Consider the following 18,829-nt stretch of genomic DNA (forward strand, 5'->3'; position numbering starts at 1 on the left):
TTAGATAATGACTTAAGGTTTGAACATGTTCGTCATCTCACCTTGCAACCCACAGCTCAGTGAGCAGGTATAACAATAGGTGCAAAGATACTCAGAAGGTTGGATGGTGCTCTCTGTCAGGCTTTCAGTTTAGCATGTGGGTACAGAATGGCAGGCATGAATTACTGCCTCTCTTCCTAGTTATTAATGTGTTCCATTATCTGTATATTTGTTCAGAAACCCTATTGTTAGAGTAAATTTCAAACACCTAGTGATTATAATTATAAATATTGCCCACTTAAGGGAAGCCATCCTTTTCAAGTGAATTTTTTTGGGATTCTAGCACTTGGTTAAAAGAAAGGCAAGACTGCAATAAAAGTTATGTCTTGGGCCGGACACGGTGGCTCACGCCTGTAATCCCAGCACTTTGGTAGGCCGAGGCAGGCGGATCACGAGGTCAGGAGATCGAGACCATCCTGAATAACACAGTGAAACGCTGTCTCTACTAAAAATACAAAAAATTAGCTGGGCGTGGTAGCGGGCGCCTGTAGTCCCAGCTACTCGGGGTGGGGCACTGAGGCAGAAGAATGGTGTGAACCCGGGAGGCAGGGCTTGCAGTGAGCTGAGATCGCGCCACTGCACTCCAGCCTGGGCGACAGAGCGAGACTCCGTCTCCAAAAAAAAAAAAAAAAAAAAAGTTACCAAGAAGCCCAGGTTAGGTTGTGAAGCTTCTGCCAGCCACCTTGGCAATGGGAGAGTCAGAGGGAAGGGGGAAGTAGAGAATAACATGCTCAGCTTTTTTGCTAGGTGTTCACACGGAAACTAGCCATCCACGTCTAAGAACACCCAAACAACTCTTGCAGTTCAAGCAGCAGGTGGGATTTGAAAGATCTCCCAGTTAATGGAGGGAGGAGCTCCTTCCTGGCCAGATTTAAACATTTCCCTCTGCTCAGGGTAGTTTTCTTCTAAAAACTGAACTCTGCTCTTAAGTTAGAGTTTTATGAAGGCCTTGGTGGACTGCCTGGGTAATTACTACTTAATTCTAAAGACTGAAGTGGACATGAAACAGGCTCATTGTACTCCCCCCAGTCATGAGATTTGTCTGTACAAAAAATCTTGAGGAATTAAGTGCTTAGGAGCTTGATGCCCTTGAGGAATTTTTTTCCCCTGTCACCTCATGGTATTGTAACATTCTCTTTGGAGGAATTCAGCTTTTTGTTTGTCTGTGAATTCTCTGGTCTTGCTTGTTTGTTTTTCCAAATGTTTTTGTAGCTTATAGGATGGTGATGTCAAAGCCAAATTGCTCCTGAAAACCAGGGCCTCTAGCCAACTCCTGTTTGGTCTGGCTGTGAGAAACTCGGTCTTCTTTGTCCCTCAACTTAACTGAGGTTCTCATTTTTCCCATTTGTTTGTCACATACACACATGCATACCAGAGGCAGGTTACTGTCTGCTAAAGGCAGAACCCCTGGAAATACCTCTTACCATTCTTAGCTATGTCTTCTCAGTCACGGAAACTTTTTAAAACTGTTTCTTTCGAAAATGGATAGCGCTGCAGAATTCCCATCAGCTCTAGGCCAGAAAGCCAAAAATAAAATATTAGATGTGAAGAAACTGAACTGGTAGAAATGAAATTTCATTTTATTGGGGTTTTTAAATAGATATGTTGGAGCTTTGTTGTATTCTTGAATTGAGTGGGACCTGATTAGCTCTGGCATGTTTGTGTTATTTTGGGATGAACCCAAGTCATGTTTAAAGGTTGCACAAGAGCCTATCTCCACCGCTTTGGGATTTGCTGGGCACTGCAGGTTCAACATATCTGGTTAAACTCAAGTTTGTGTTAAGATTCTGGCTGTTAAATGATGTGCCTCTCTAAAAACAGAAGATTTCTTGGACATTCAGTGATTTGTTTAAAAACAACATATTGATGAGTCATGGGTGTAAATGAGTCAGAACTACATGCATTTGATTTCCCTTAAAATTCTTGCGGGTCTAAAAATTAACAGAAAAAAATGTGTTGGACCATATTGTTTTAAAAATAATAATTTGCCGTTTTCAATGTAGCTGGCTGGCAATCATCATCTTACCCTTGAATCTTATTTTAGCTATTTTCGTTTTCTGTCTCTTATAGAACTTAAAGGAGACTAAAATCATTTCCTAAAAGAAAATCCCTCCTGGTTTTTGTATTTCTATAAGGTCTTGTGTGAACCACAGATCAGAAATTAAGATGACATAAACATTTATTCTGTTGACCCACATAGAGCATAAGGAGATTATTTTGAATCCTCATTAGGTTTCATTACATCAGATGCTATGGGTTTCTATCAAGCATCATTAGGAAGGAAGGCTAGATGTTGTCACATGTGAACACACTGATTTACCGCCTCTCATGGGCCAACCAGCACTAGTGCTTGCAGCTGCTCCTGACTCTGGGCTCCTTGGGGTGAAGCTCCTGTTACAGCATTTATTCTGTATCCTGTAAGGTCATGATTTATTTGGGTGACGCTCCACTAAATGGGAGAACTATAGATGTTCTTCACCAGTATTCATCCCCCACCAAAACTCCTTGCATCTTCATGTACCTGGTGTTCAATAAATGTTTATTGAGAGAATGAATAAAAGTGGAAAATCCTGGTGACAGTAGGCTTGAAATTATCTTTATGCAGTGTCAGTGTCAAAATGTTCTTTTAAACTCAATGTTCCAGTTATGTTAAGAGAAACCCCAGGTAATCCTCTGTTATTTCAAGACATTAGGACAAAATTATTAAACTACTATCAGAATAAAAGCAATTTAAAAATAACTGAATTGCTTTTTTTGCATTCTTTCTTCCTTCCTTTTTTTTTTTTAAGAATAGAAGAATATCCAGATAATAGGAGTCTTTTATTATTAAGAACAATAGTATTTCTCAAGAAAGGTGACGTTAGTATAGTCCATTTTTGGCTCCTTTAACTCCTTCCCATTTACCCTGTTGTGGATATGTTGGAGGTGAGAATTGGCCTGGTATATAAAGGTTTTGGTAACAACTGGCCAGGTGCTCACACCAACCAATCCATAGGCCATGCTGGACACTGCAGATCTGCACCATGAGCAAAGGAGAAGGATTGTCCAAGAAGCCTGCCAGGGTGACATCATTTTGATCAAGAAAGTTGTGTTAACTGATTCTCCTGAAAATGACCCTTACATGTAGTAGGACTATGCAGTTCTGAAAATCAAAGTTCTGTAGGTCCAGGCTCCAGCAAATTGTCTTGGATCAGCTGCCACATCTCCTGAGTCCTGGTGTCTTACTAACAGGCTCAGAGACCTGAAGTTAGATGCTTAATCTACCTGCACCTCTATTTCCTTTAAAGTAATAGAAGAATGAATCTCCCAATTTAGCTGGCAGAGCTCTGAGGACTAACCAGTGACAGGAAATGTGAAGCAGAGTCTATAAAATACATGTATTCTGTAACACTTCTCCCTGCCTTCTTGCATCTATTTTGGCATGCACCTTCTCCAGAAGGACCTGCCAACTTTCAGGGTAGGAGAGTGGGCCATGTTCCCAAAGAATGCCTGCGTGGTTTACTGAGCCTCACTGACTTTGGAAAGCAAAGCATGTGAGTGCTTAAGCCCACTTAATCAACCTTGACAGGCAGCGCTGAGAAACTTCAGACCTACATGACAACCAGAAGTACGCACAGCCTGCAGGGCATCTGTTTATGTTCAGTCAAATCTCCTCCCCAAGTGTGAAAATTAATGTTACTCAATTTAGGCTCAAATTAGGCTCTGATTTGCCATGCTTAAAGAATGGAGCTGATTGAAGAAGTGCCTCTTGGTCATGTGTTGATGTCTGGCCTTTAACAACTAAACATGGGTTATGATTTTCACGTTGTTGGTTTTAAAATTATTTGCTTGGCTTTCCTGTTATATATAAGGCTGAAAAATCAAGCATCTTAAACTTTTTAACATTCCTTGCACTACGTAGCCAGATAGATGGATGGAGTAAGCACAAACTGGAAAACATACTGAAATTCATTTGCATTTCTTCTGGCATGAGGGAACCCTTGCTTTCCCTAATAATTCAGAACCAGGAAATCCACGTTCAGGCCTAAGCTTAAATTAAATGGCAGTTGCTTAGGGAGGAGTTCCTGAGATATGGTTAAATCTTCCTTTTATATACTCCCCCAGCACTGTGTACTTTTTTCCACTGTAAACACTCATCACAACTGTAAATAAGTAATTGTTTGGATAATCCTTTTCTATCTTCCCCCACTAAACTGTATACACCATAAGGGGAGGGGCCCTGTCTGTCATCTTCACAATGGAGTCCCAACTCATTGTATGTTCAGAACCTGGCATAGTGCCTGGCACTTAGAGGCATTTAATAAATATTTGCTGGACATCGAATGAAATGATCATTATCATTTATTCAAGCAAACAGTCATATAGGCTATCTACTATCAACTCACTGTGTTTTAGGTCACAAGTCAGCAAACTCTTTCTGTTAAGGGCCAGCTGGTAAATATTTCAGGCTTTGAGAGCCACAGCTACTCAACTCTGTCCCTGTAGCCCCAAAGCCACCATAGATGATCCATAAACAAATGGGTGTAGCCGTGTTCTAATAAAAACCTTATTTATGAAAACAGGCTGTGGGCTGGGTTTGGCCTGCAGGTCATACTTTGCTGACCTCGGTTCCAGGAACCTAGTCATGGAAAAGGAAGAAGAAAGAACCCTAACTAAAGGAGAAAATATTGAAGAAAGATGCAAAATAAAGAACTTCAAAAGTATTCCCTAGATCTTACTTCGTAAATTGCCTTAATGTATAAATCAAGATATAATTGTTATTTTCTCTCTTAATCCCACATCAGGGGAACATAATTATTATCATTTTAGAAAAACAGAAAACTGAGACACAGAAATGCAGTAAAAAATTTTAGTTTCCCAGTGAGGATTCAAAATTAGCTAATGACGGAGAAAGGTCTGGGCAGGACTAGCCCTGTGGTTATCCATGATAGTTAATTGGCTGGATAGTGAAGTCTTAGGGGTGCCTTTCGCAGTGGTGCCATAAATTCTCACCATAAGGATCCTACTGTGAAATGAGGTCTGCAGATCTGGATATCAGATTTGGAGAGTACCTTAAAGGTTACAGGTGTGGTTACCAGCAATGCATGTAACCAGCCCAGTAACCAGCCATCTGATGGCCGCCACAAGTGTCAGTGTCTTTGGAGGCTGTGGAGCTGCTGGTTACAAGTGTGTCCTCAGGTGGAGTTGCAGGTTTGCTCCCCAGTTTCCATCCTTCAGGTCCTGCCTGGTTCAGGCCAGACTGGCTGTGGTCATTTAACAACGGTAACAGCTGCGGTCATTTAACAACGGTAACAGCTGCCAACACTAATTGAACACTAATTGAGCACTTAACTGTGAGCCAAGCACTCTGCTAGCCCTCACAGGTACATTGCCTCTTTTACTGTTCCAAACAAACCTTTGAGGCAAGTATTGCAGGTACTTTACAGATGGAGAAATTGAGGCACAGGAAGATTAAGTAACTTGTCCATGGTCACACAGGCTGATAACGGAAGCGGACAGATTTTGAACCTAGGTCATTCAATTCTGGAGCCCAAACTTATACTGAACTGCCGTGGGGAAGCCACCTCCTACGGACCAGGTGAGTGGGGAGATGTTAGAATGTGAGAGGTGGCAATGTTGAACTCCTGGTGATTTTAGACCTCATTAGTGCAGTGTTCACATTTTACAAAGAAGAAACTGCAACCGGAGTGATCAAGTGTTTAATGGCTAAACCACAACTAGAATTAGGACCTCCTTTTTCTTATTTTTTGCTTCCCCTTTTCCAAAAGGTCAATTTTGTCGGCTCTGGGATTGACCGAGGATTTCATGTTTTTACACTGCAAAGGATCCTGGATGGTAAATGAACAAAGTTTTTATACTAGAAAATTTTCATACTAGAAGTCTTAATTGGTTGCAAATTATTTATCCCAGTGCTGTGACTTAATACTAATGTATTCAGATCTTCCCAAGTGAGTTCCAACTACTGGAATTAACATTCTGTGCCTTTGGCTTTTACATCTATCTTTGAACTAGAGCCAATTATAATAAAAGACCTTGTTGGATAATCCAGTATATCCTCTTCAGATACCCCCTGCCCCAAATTTATTTTCTTGGGATCAGAATAGAGCTTAGAGTTAATGAAAGAAAGAAAGAAAAAAAGAAAGAGAAAGCTTTCTCAAAATGTCTGTGAAATCAAACTTTATTCTCTGGATGATAAAAATTAAAAAATAAGCAGAATACAACGAGTAACTCCGTGGTGTGGTTTCTTACAATTAGTTTTCAAAACTATTTTTAGTTCATGAATTATAGTGAGAGCCTACAGCTGTATCTTAATGGATTCAGAGAACTTTTGAGGGGACAAAGTGTTTGTTTTAAGTCCAGAAAATTTGGTCGTAGACCATTAAAAATAAGCTTGCATCTGTTACTAATTTTCTTTTTGCTTACAAAGACTGGTTTGGTAGAAAGAAGGGGAAAAAAAGGAATCTATTCAAAGCAAGTTGCAAAAATGACAGTGGGAGGGGTTACAGAAGTTAAAAGAAGGGAGAGAATATAATTGTAGACAACACATTTCTTTATCCCTGACCAGTCCTAGCATAAACAACTTTTTCCACCGGATGTGATGATTTCCCCAGCATAACTTCTATCTTTGGGGCAAGCTTTGGTTAAGCCATATCTGCCATTCAGAGGGGCCACTTAAAAAACATATATATATATATATATATATATATATATATATATATATATATGTACACACACACATATTATAATAATGCCTTAATTAATGCCTTAGTTAAAACAAATATAAGTATATACATGTTATATACACCTATATTTGTTTTATAGCTTTATTGATTTCAATTAAGACATGATTTACATCCAATAAAATTTACACACTTAAATGTCCTATTTCCTGAAATGTAACAATGAGCACGATCAAGGTACAGAACTTATATAGCTAGTATGGCTTCTCCTCACCTCTGTAAGTGAGCTGCTACTCCCCGTCAGAAACTGTCTGCTTCTGTTCACATTTTAACACCTTCAGATCATTATTCTTTATATTATGGCCAGGTTTTATGGTTGTTCTCTCTACAGGAGCCAAATCGTCCAGGAGGGTCTTACTTTGTCGTATTTGCAACTATAAGTGTCAGTTTTTTTATATTAAGAAAAGAGAAGGCAAGGCCAGGCACGGTGGCTCACACCTGTAATCCCAGCACTTTGGGAGGCTGAGGCGGGCTGATTACTTGAGGTCAGGAGTTCAAGACCAGCCTGGCCAACACCATGAAACCCCATCTCTACTAAAAATACAAAAATTAGCTGGGCGTGGTGGCACGCACCTGTAATCCCAGCTATTCTGGAGGCTGGGGCAGGAGAATCGCTTGAGCCCAGAAAGCAGAGGTTGCAGTGAGCCAAGATGGCACCACTGCACTCCAGCCTGGGCCACAGAGCCAGACTCTGTCTCAAAAAAAGAAAGAAAAAAGAAGGCAAAAAAGCACTTTTCTTCAGTGGTGGTTACAAAAAGTGTAAGTCTTCAGGTTTGATTTAAAATGGAATCACTAGTATGTATATAGTCAAAACCAAGAGCCCTGTGCATCCTATATTTATGTAGCATTATTAATTCATTGTCTAGTTTATTATGCTGTCAGCAGTGATGTTGAAGTAGCAGTACATTTTTATTTCAAGTAAAACAAAATAAAGTGAAAGGTTGAACAGTACATTTGGAAGCTGAGCTGGATGAATGGGTGTCTCCTCAGTCAAGCAAGTTTGTAAAGTGCATATGTAATAAACTTGGGTGGGTAAAAAAACCTGTGAATTATACCTAAATGTGTAAGCACAATTTCCAGAAGTAAAATGCAGTGTGTAGAATAACTAGATCAGAGAAAACTGTATTTAAGAGAACTTTTACAGGTAGAGAGTCAAATAAATATTTTACCAAATCCTACCTGAGATATTTACTTTTGATGCTTTAAACTCACTGCGGGTTCTGGATAAGAGCAATAGATAAATTATATAAAATAACAAAAATATTATAACTATGTTAAGACAAAAATGTGTTGTTTTCCTATATTAGACCAATAGAAGATTTTGTGGTTAGGCTTTGTTGCTTTTCAGTAACAAGTATTTGAAAACTTTTAAAGACTCAGAATTTGATTATATACCAATAGCATCCTCTTATTCAATAAGCTGTTGCCTAAACTTAATTTCTTCACATATAAGACACGTCAGTTATCTTAGATCTTTAGAGTTCTACAAAGATAGAAGGGTTTCGACGCACTGTGAAGAAAGCTTAGTCACTATGAAGAGGTCCAGTAGGAAAAATGAGACAGACACACGTCAGCCACTGGACCTAGAGTGCAAGGCAGAATGTGGCAAGGACCTGTTAGAGAACCACACTCAAAAGAACCCCCACCTCAAAAAAAAAGTGGGTTTGGGGAGAAGCCTGTAGCCTTTAGGGTGGGCCTTGAAAAGTAATTAACAGTTTAGAAGAATGTTGCTGCACAGCACTGTGTCAACAGGGACATTCCTATTCTTTTACATTTAGGCAACAGAGTTTGAATAAATGCATTGCACTTTAGGCTTTACCTCATTTTCCCATACTATCCATCTCTCCAGAAGATTTCTTCCCCACATTTTAACAGCAGCCATTTCCACAAATCTTTGTCTCTTTTGTAATGACTAAACTAGTAACTTTGAAACTCAGAACTCTTGTTCAGATAGTGTGGAAGCGTAATACGTAAAATGAAGGACAGCTGAAGAAATTTCTGGCTGAGATGGGTTCATCTTCAGAACTCCTCTCCTTCCCACTTGGCCCCGACGTCCCTTCTCTGCCTTCCCTCCCTTCTCTGTCCCTCTCCAAGGGTTCTGCAGAACAGTTTGGTTTGAATTCCCCTTCTTAATTTTCCTTATTACAGAACTCATTTAAAAACACTCCACTCTCTCCGCCATTTAAAACCAGCCCTCGCTGGAGTGTTGCTGTTTGTGAATAGACCCACCTTAACCACCCACTTGCAGCCTATGTATCCAGCCACCTGGCAGAACCCTGGTAATCTGCACCAGAGCTCAGGGACAGCAGAAAGCTGAAGACCCTTTCCCCAAATAACAAGCCTCCTTACCCAAGAAACCATCAGCAAATTTTAAAAAGACAACAAAAAATCAAACCAGCATCTTCTAACGTCAGCGTTGTATCATATTACTTTTCTGTTTGTGAATTAATGTGTGGCTTTAAAAAGTAGATTGTGTTTCATGTTGGTTTGCATCAAATAAGCCTCATGTGAATAGATCACTCGTATGTGTTGTAAACAGTGCTCTTTTTGGATTCTATTTTTTTGAGTCTCTTTCTAGGTTCATCAGTTTGACTCAAACTGGGGTGAGGATGTGGGGGCAGATGTTAAGAAGGGGCCCCTGAGTGTGGAATATCTCTGAGGCAGAAGGAACCTAAATAGTTCTGTAGACAGTAAAGTAAATAGAATATCTTCCTGTTGTCTTTCCACTCCCACAACCTCAGAAAAAAAGAAATTACCTTTGGTATCAACAAGGACTTTCTAATAAATCTGACCCTTCAATTACCCTATAAATTGTAGCTGTCCCTTGGAATAGAATCCTCTCCAACATCTGTTTAGTATTATCAGATATGGTGCCAGGGATCTTGGAGCTGAGGGATCACTGAGGAAGAAGAAATGGAGGAGAAACATTAGGGAGGGATAATGTGGCAGATAATTATTTGGACATCTTTTCATAAGAGGAGTTCATTTCAGCAGCATTGTGGAGAAGTTTCTAGTTAACAGAATTGATGCCATTGGTGTTGATCAGCACTGGACTAGCTGGGCAGATAGCATGAAAGTTGTCTATTTCATAGAGCATTCCAGGTTAGGAAGCATTGGCCTCTTCACACAGAGGTTCATTCTCTGAGTGAACCTCCAGTGCTGGACTTGGGGCTCTGGCACAGTACATAGAGGGCCTGGACACTGTTATACATGGCTCCCATCAGTCTCCCTACTCGGCCTCTCCTTTGTCTGTGGCCTCTTCTCTGGTAATGCCCTTTAAGCTTTCTTCACTCGGAGAGTCCCAGAGACTGTCCTCTAAAATCAGTTATTAGCATTTCCGAGGTTCATTGTTGTGCCTGCCTCCTCCTCCTTTAACTCTGCCACCACCACCCTCTCTTCCCACATGCAAGAACCTTCCTTGAGAAGTGCCAGAGAGATACCTGACTCTCCAGAAGCAGGTACCAAAATGGGCTAGTTATGTATCACTATGGGTGCATTTGGAATTTGGAGCTTGAACAGAATTAGCTTGGCCTATTTTTATGCCTTCATACCTCTCTCTCTCTCTCCCTCTCTCTCTCTCTCTCTCTCTCTCTCTCTCTCTCTGAGAGACCTAAACCCCCCAAATCCAGTTGGTTAAGGATCAAATCTTGATTCCAGCTGAAAAAGGAAAAGCATACTGTCTTAGTTTATTTCCTGCTGCCGTAACAGAATACCACAGACTAGGTAATTTACAAACAATAGAAGTTTATTTGGTTCATAGTTCGGGAGGCTGGGAAGTCCAAGAGCATGATGCTGGCACCTGGTGAGGGCCCTGTGCTCTGTTATTTCATGGCCAAAGGGCAGAAGGCAGAAGTCATCCCATGAGACAGAATCAAGCAGAACTCATTTTTTAAATCAGTAGCCTATTCCCACAATAACCAACCTACTCCTACAGTAACAGCATTAATTCATTCATGAGGGCTGAACCCTCATGGCCTAATCACCTCTTAAAGGCCCCATCTCTTAATTCTGTTACAATGAGGATTAAGTTTCTAACACATGAAATTTGGGGGACCATATTCAAACCATAGCAAACACCTATGTTTTACCTACCAAGCACTCCAGTGACTTAGACACTCCTTGATCAAGCAGGCAGTAGCTGGACTCCTCTATCTCTCCAGCTACATAGGGGTAGGGAAAAACTTCTCAAAAATCCATTATATCAGAAAGCCCTAGAAATGAATTCCTATGTAGGAAGTGCTGGCTTACAGGTTTGCTGTCCTCAGAAGCCCCAGCCATAAGTGGGAGCACTGAATATGAAGCTGTAGCACAGCACGTAGAGTCCTGACCTTATACACACATCCACCCTCAGTGTTTCTTAACTGAAGTGGCTAAGATGGTAGAACAGGGTCTTCTGTCCCATGGATCAGCTGGCAGTTAGACTTAGTGCTCAGACAGTAATCACAGAAACAGTTTCAGCAGGGTGTCCACTTGGAACCTTACCCAGAACTGACAAAGGAGAAGGGTAAGACAGAAAGGGGACATCTTTGAATTATTGGGCCTATTTCTACTTTCCACCACTTGTGTTCTTTCCTCAAGCAAGGGGGACTAATGTATGGGTGGAGACACAAATGGGACCACCATTCGACATTGTACAAGGGTCATAGCTTGTTTTGCTTCAGTTTTCTATTTGTCAAATGGGGCTTATGTGAGGATTATATGTTGTAAAGCTCTTGGAACAGTAGCTGGGACATGTTAAGTCCCCAGAAATATATGTTAGCTCTTGTTGTTATTTATCAAGTATAGTATTAAGTGCCAAGTCCTGTGGTAGGCATTTTATGGGTACTTATTTTAATCCTTACCCGCAGTTCTGCAAAATAGATCTTGTGAGTTTCGTTTGAGGAGATGGAGTCTCAGAGAGGTAAAATCATGTGTCCAAGGTGAGCTGCTATGTGAAGGTGCCAAAATCAAACCAGGTCGGCCCGGCCACACAGCCTGTGCCATCACTGTGGTTTCAAGAGTAAACATTGTATGAGCAGACATCCTTCTATGTAAATGGGACCAGAGCCATCAAGCTAAACAGCTCCCTACGCCACACAGTTCAGGGTAGTTCATATCCACTGAGTAAACAGACCATTCTGGGCAAGAATTCCCTTGTGTCAACTTGCCTGTTCTAGGAATTCTCAGTATATATATTGGAGCCCTACCAAAAATTCATCACGAGACTTGTCTTTCTTGAGATCCATCCTAAGAGGCTTAGCTAATAAACTGAAGGACCTTCTTATGAGGTGGTTTCACCATGGGACTCTCCCTTGTTATCTCCCGAAAGATGACTTCTTTGAGTGAGTCTGATACACTTCATGGTCCCCATGTCTCCAAGAGTTGGGGAGCATAGCTAGCCCACCTTGTAGGCTCACTGCCTTGATACCCTGTCTTCCTCACTCCCTGCCCTGAATTAGCTGTCCTTCCTGTGTTCTCATAGCACCCTGTGCATGCATCTGTTAGAGCACCTTGTCACATTGCCTTTGCCCATGTCCTTACATCTTTTCCCACCAGATCAAGTGCAGAATGCTACATCCTGCTCACCTCATAGCCCTGGAATTTATCATACTTCCTGTAACAGCAATAATAACCAGTGTTATGGAAGTTGACATTCATCGGGAACTTACTATATGCCTTTTGAAATAGGTACTATTGTGATGCTTACTTTAAAGGCAAAGAAGCTGAAGCACAGAGAGTTTTGTTTACTACCTGAGTCACAGAACCATAAGTGGAAGAGCTGGGTATGAACCCAGGCAGTACTCTGATGCCTCTGTGTAGTAGATGCTTCATTAGTTAATATTTGTAAATGGATACACATGTGAATGTAATTGCTATGTTTTCAGAGATACATGACCTGTGACATAACTTAAATCTGTGCAATAATAAGCTATGTCATAATGGAGCTCTTCTATCCCTATGCGTGCTTGGAGAGGAGGGGCAGTACAGGGCTGTGTTTGGGAACATGCATTAGATATAAATGCAGCTTCTATTTCTGCCATTGATGATCATCACCTCTGTGGGCAAGTTACTTACCCTTTTTTTTAGTGGCATTTTCTTCAGCTGGAAAATAAGAATTATGGTGCCTACCTCATGCAGTAAACTTAGAATAAAGAGACTACTATAAGTAACCATTCCTGGAGCACAATACTTATTCAACAAACATGGGAAGATATTGTTACTACTATTATCATGAGTATTGTTTTTAAAACTTTATAATTGACAACACTACTTCCTATCAGTGGACAAGGAGTTCTGAACCAGTGTGAGTGATACTAAATGATATTGCTGGAGCTTGAAGTCTAAAGTCACCAAATTCAGGACAGAGATGTTTGACCCATGAATTTCAGAGGTCTATAAAACACTCTAGAAACAAATGTAGCTTTTGTCCAATCTCCACATCTTTGTATGTAGTGTACACTGTGGGGTTTAGGGAGCCTGGGCAGAGGAAGGAACCAGAGGTATCCATGGTCAGTACCAGCCATCTGATGTGTCGTGGCTTGTAAGCGAGCAGTGGGTTCGAAGGTCGAGTGGACAGCTGCATAACAAAGGCTGTTAGAAGATCACAAGGATACTGAATACCTAATAGCTAACAGGAGCTATAATTTATTGTTCAGCGGACACTGAACTTGGCACATAATAGAGACTCACTCATTCATTCAACAATATTTTTGAGCCAGGTGCTCTTATTGGCCCAGGGAATCAATAATAACCAAACAAAGTCCTTTATACTTTATAAGCATCATCTTCATCAACAGCATCATTGTAATAACACTGTGATGTAGATGTTACCATTGCCATTTGATAGATGAGGGAGCTGAGGCACAGAGAGGTTAAATACCTCACCTGAGGCCTCATAATTGTAAAGTAGTGAGCCTAGGATTTGAATCCAAGTCTTTCTCATGCGAAAAATCCTTCTTTAGCTACAATATGATACTGCTTATCAAGCAAATAGCAAATGCTGAGATCATGTATATATATGGTGGGGGGGTGTTGAAGGGGGTGGGGTGTTTGTTGACTCAGGACTATCTAAATAGCTATCATTGTGACATAGCAATCAATAATAGTGATCACTGATTTGCAGAACATGAGAAGCGTTGGTTGTGGCTTCTGTTCTTGAGCTCAGACTATCATTTTATTACTTCTGGTCAACATCAGTGTATACTTGGTGGCCCTCAACAAAGAGAAGAACTTTTATGCTTAGGTTGATAACCAGGTAGAAGTTCTGAGATCCTGTGGTTCATCTCCAGGATGCCTGCTTAGTAATACCTGAGTGCCCTTCAGAGCTTGGACAAGGCCAGCAGCCACTATGCCCATTGAGATGTTGTCCAAACCTAGGGTTAGGTGGTCAAATATCAGTGACGTTGTACAGAAAGAGTGAGGTGCTTTGGTCCCTTCAGGGCTGTGGATGGGGACGGGCAGCGCTAGTGGGCTGCTACTGACCCCTTTGTTTAGGTCTCTCACATGCCTGTTGTTGTTGAGGTCTCACATGCCCCTGGATTGGGAAGGAAGTTTCAGAGGCACCATTTCAAATGCTGCAGAAAGGAAGAAGGGGCAGTGCAGTGGGTCACTGCAGTGGGGCATAAAGAGCCCAGAAGTAGTGCTCTGCTCTGAGTCAGGATCTTGGTGGCCTCATCTTGTTTTCAGGGGATGCCATTGTTTCTAGGAAGCACAGCCACCACTTAGCTTTACAAGTCAGCTCCTTCAGTCTGTCGATTCAGAAGCTGTACCATTGCCCTCTGATCCCATTGACATAATTCGACAATGCAAGGGTTGTGCAGTCAAGAAGGAAGGACATTGTACTGGGACATCAGGAAAACCAGATTCTGGCCCTGGCTCTGTCCCCACTGGCTGGGAGACCCTGGACAAGTGCCTTTGCTCCTCAGGGCTTTCCTTTTCTCAGCAATGAAGCAAAAGAGGGAGAACTGGATGTTGATGTTTCATGTGATCCTTTCTGGCTCTAAAGTTGTGAGTTTATCTGATATTTGCAGCTTTACAGTGTCATTTTAATTTCCATGCCCTGTATTTAAAACCACATTTTTCTGCCCTGTTAGTGTGCTGCATTCTTTCTATTGCTTCAGAACACATACTGCTGGTCCTAAATGACTATTCGTTAAATTAACGAATGAATATAGACGGAAATATGAATGAATGCAAACACTGTTAACCACTGGTTAACCACTGATGTCGCTTCCAGACTTGGGTTCTCTATGGTTTCGTGTGGGTTGCTAGGAGGATTGAGATAGCCAGTATGGAACATTGAAATGGTGTAGGCACATAGAAATCCATTTCTAGCTACTATTGTTACTGCTACTATTGTAATTCTATGCCTCATTTTCTATAAATACGGGGTAGTATGCATACGGTTTTGTAACTACCTGTTTTCAATAAGGAGACTTTTTTTCATGTCACTAGTATTCTCTTATTTAATTTTAATGGCTGCATCCTATCAGAGCGTTTCTAAAAGTTTATTTGGCCAATCTCTTACGTATTGTTTTTTCAAGTTTTTCCATATTATAAGCAATGTATCTAAATAGTCTTATTTTTAAAAAACAGCATATTGCTTTTGCAACATGAAAAGTATTTTCGATAAGAAATGCTCATCCCATGACACTATCGACGCTGCCTGCTTAAGCTACGACAGTAGAGCAGTCTGTATAGGACGATGGGTAACTAAGAGCATACCAGCCTTGGCTTCCCACATGCAAAGAGAGGCAGTGATCGCCATCATTACATCATCATTGAATGAGAAAGAAGCAGTTTTCCTAAATCTAAAGCCTTGTCCCTTTCCCCTTTTTAGCAGGAAAAGGAGAAATTGTGGGGCCAGGTCATACGGAAAGAGGATCTACCTGGAGATTGGAGGCCTGAGCTTGAAGCTCCCCTCTGCTGTCTAGCCTCAGGCAAAGAGCTTACCTCTCTGGACCTTGGTTTATTTTTCTATGAATGAGAATATTAATATTATTATTAATATTACCCACCCTTTCATCACAGATTTGGAAAATGGAAGCAGGGAATGTTGTAAGCATAAGATGTAATAGTAGATACAAGATTAATTTGAAGTATGAAAGTCAATGTTGTAGAGAAGTGAGTTATCGAGAATATGGGGTCACTGGTTCTTTGTGTACTGCTCACAAGTGTGGCCTGGAATGTATCTACTGTTGACAGTGGTTTTTGAGAAAACCATTACCTTCCATACCACCACTATTAAAAGGGAGCAGAAACAGCAATTCAGTCCTCCATTATTTGCATGCTTTTTTATTTTTAATCCTTGCCAGATGTCAACTGGCCGTGAGCCCAGAGGGTGAGCAATTTCTGATAGAGGTAGTTTTGTTCTTGTTTCCCTTCTAGACAAAGAATTCTTGAAGGAAAAAGAGAAATTAGAAATGGAGTTAGCAGCAGTGCGGACTGCAAGTGAGGACCATCGGAGACACATCGAGATCCTGGACCAGGCTTTGAGCAATGCCCAGGCCAGGGTCATCAAGCTGGAAGAGGAGGTGAGACCAGGCTGTGGGGATTTGGTGGGGAAGAGGAGAAGCAGAGCCCAGAGGGCTTCCACTTTCTTTTCCTACCCCAACTACTTTAACCAGAGCCAATTCCAAGGAGTTGAGACAGGGGAGGGATATGGGAAACTTCTCAAATAAAAGTGAGTAAAAACAGAGTCTATGCATTCTAGAGCCAGGCAAAGTATGAAAAGCACACGGGAATCCCATCAGCAAAGCACTCACACTCGGTGTGAAGCCCAGCCTACAGCCCATCGGTTGACACGTATCCTACTCAGGCATCATGCATTGCATTTAGTAGTTTCTGATGAAATCAACCCTTTAGCTTAAGCGTTATGAGGTAGCCTTTTCCTTGAAGCCTGACTGAGGAGTTAAAATGACCATTTCCGAGGTCCAAGCTAAGGAATCCAGGCTATAGATGAAGAAGAAGAAAAGGAGCAGAGGCCTAGCCAGGCAGCCAGGGGCCAGCTGCCTCACACCTTCCAGCGCCCTGTGGTGGTGGCGGCAGGTGCCTCTGTGTTACACAGGCTTACCTGAGCAGGATCCTTTCCAGGAAGTAGAAGCCCAAAGTCTATAAGAGTCTTAACTGAGAAAGTGCCTGAAGTGCTTAGCTTGTTGCTGGGCACAAAGGAAACAGTATTGTTACTAACCCAACTGTTGTTGAATAAAAAAAAACTGTCTCTTCAGAAAACCTCCCCCGATGCTAAGTAACAGGGATGTTTCATCAGATTTCAAACACAAGGATAAAGCAGCTGAAGAGGAAGATGATGGAGTAAACGAGGGTCTTGCCCATTGGAAGCCTTTAAAACCCCATAAGTCTTGCATAGAAACTACCATTTTAATACTAGTGTAAGGATCCAGGGCAACAGCCGCCATGGTATCTTCCACGTTGCCACTAAGGAACGTATTAAATATGAAAACACTTGCCACAGAAAGTGACCTCAACTCCTTAAAGACAGGAGATCTGTTATGCCTAAGGGAGGCAGGGGCTTCTCATTATTGTCATCACTGAAATGACATCTCCATCTCCATGAGTGGAGCTAAGGAAAATCATGGTTTTAAAAATCTTTTAGTTTTAATATTTCTATTAAAGTAAAAATTAGTTGTGAGCTTCTTGAAGACAAGTTATAACAACCAATATGGGTCTTTTTTTTTAAATCATTATATTTATGTGAAATCTTTGGTTGGTTGAATGTAGCCTCTCCAGAATGTCTCATAGGTCTGCTTCCAGCATCACTCCTTTCTAATTAGAGTTTCCTTTAAGGGTCTTAATTCAGTTCAGATACTGAGAGCCTACTGTAATTTACCATGATGGGTAAGAGTGAACTCTAGAGCAGACAGCTGTAAATGAGAATCCTGGCTCTATGGCCTGTCAGCTGTGTGACCTTAAGCAAGTCACGTAACCTTGAAGACTTTTCTCATCTCTAATGGAGATAATAAAGGACTTTACCTCCTCTTCCTGTTGTTACTTGGAGGGTTAAATGAGATACTACATATAAAGCACAATGCTTGGCATAGTAGTGTTCCGACAATGTTGGCTGATGTAATTACTGTTACTAATCATCCTCATCGGGATATATGCCTTGCTAGAATTAAGGTTGATACAAAGGTGAAGGAGACAGATTCCTGCCTTCAAGCTTCTTGCAATTGCTTAAGGATAATATTTATTCATTTAACAAATACTTATTGGGTGCCTACTAAATGCTGAGCGCTATTCCAGGCATTGGGTACGCCCTGTTCACTCTGCTCAGTGGAGACCAAAATAGGCAAATCTCTTGGTGCTTATATTCTAGTAGCTACACATTCAGAAAAGTATACACAGTGGAAGATATGGTAAGTGGTGTATGAATCACACACAAAATATTTTGTCAGATGAGGCTGCAGGAACCTTCACTTAGTAGGTCTTCAGAAGCCAGTGGAATTGAGCCATCAAAATCACAAGGAATGAAAGGGCCAGATGAAAATCAGTCCCAAGAACAGGTGTAAAAAAATCTGTAAAGTTGCTCTCTCCTCCTTGAAAGGTCAAAGCATCTCCATTTTATTCCAGTGGCTTCAGCTAGGACAGGATATAGGTATAACTCACAGCAATGCTGCCTGCTGAGTCAGAAAGCTCACCTAGCAGCTAAATCACTAGCATGTTCCAGCTTGCCAGTGTCATCACTGAACTCAAGATTGAATACACCCAGGTGCGGAATGACAGGAAATAGCATCTGGTGTCTTCTCACCCAGGACCAAATCAAGTCGATGCCTAAGCCTGATTTTTGGCACTAGCCAGTTCTCAGAATGCTGTCAGTATGCCCAGGATTTATGAACATGGGCCAAACTCCTAATTGGAAGAAAACAAAGTGTGAGAGTAAGAGTTGGAAGTTGTTGGTCATAATTCTAAATCCATACCTGATGTGACATTTCCATAAATTATTTTAACCTTAATTTTCATCTCCTCAGTTATTGTGTTGTTGAATATTCACTGTGCACTTCCCATCTCTTCAAGGCTGCCAACTACCTATCTATAAAGGACTCTGAAATCTTTAG

General features: G+C 41.2%; 1 protein-coding gene across 7 annotated transcripts in view; it reads left to right on the forward strand.

Moving 5' to 3' along the window:
- AMOTL1 (angiomotin like 1) overlaps nt 1-18,829 on the forward strand; it is a 135,512-nt gene that overhangs the window by 92,863 nt on the left and 23,820 nt on the right. For all 7 annotated transcript variants that reach the window (XM_054437360.2, XM_054437362.2, XM_054437364.2 and 4 more), the window contains one exon: nt 16,146-16,291. In XM_054437360.2, coding sequence (XP_054293335.2) covers nt 16,146-16,291 — 146 coding nt within the window. The remainder of the gene's footprint in view (nt 1-16,145; nt 16,292-18,829) is intronic.

The sequence above is a fragment of the Pongo pygmaeus genome, chromosome 9 (genome assembly GCF_028885625.2).
Source record: "Pongo pygmaeus isolate AG05252 chromosome 9, NHGRI_mPonPyg2-v2.0_pri, whole genome shotgun sequence".
NCBI classification, from domain to species: Eukaryota; Metazoa; Chordata; class Mammalia; order Primates; family Hominidae; genus Pongo; species Pongo pygmaeus.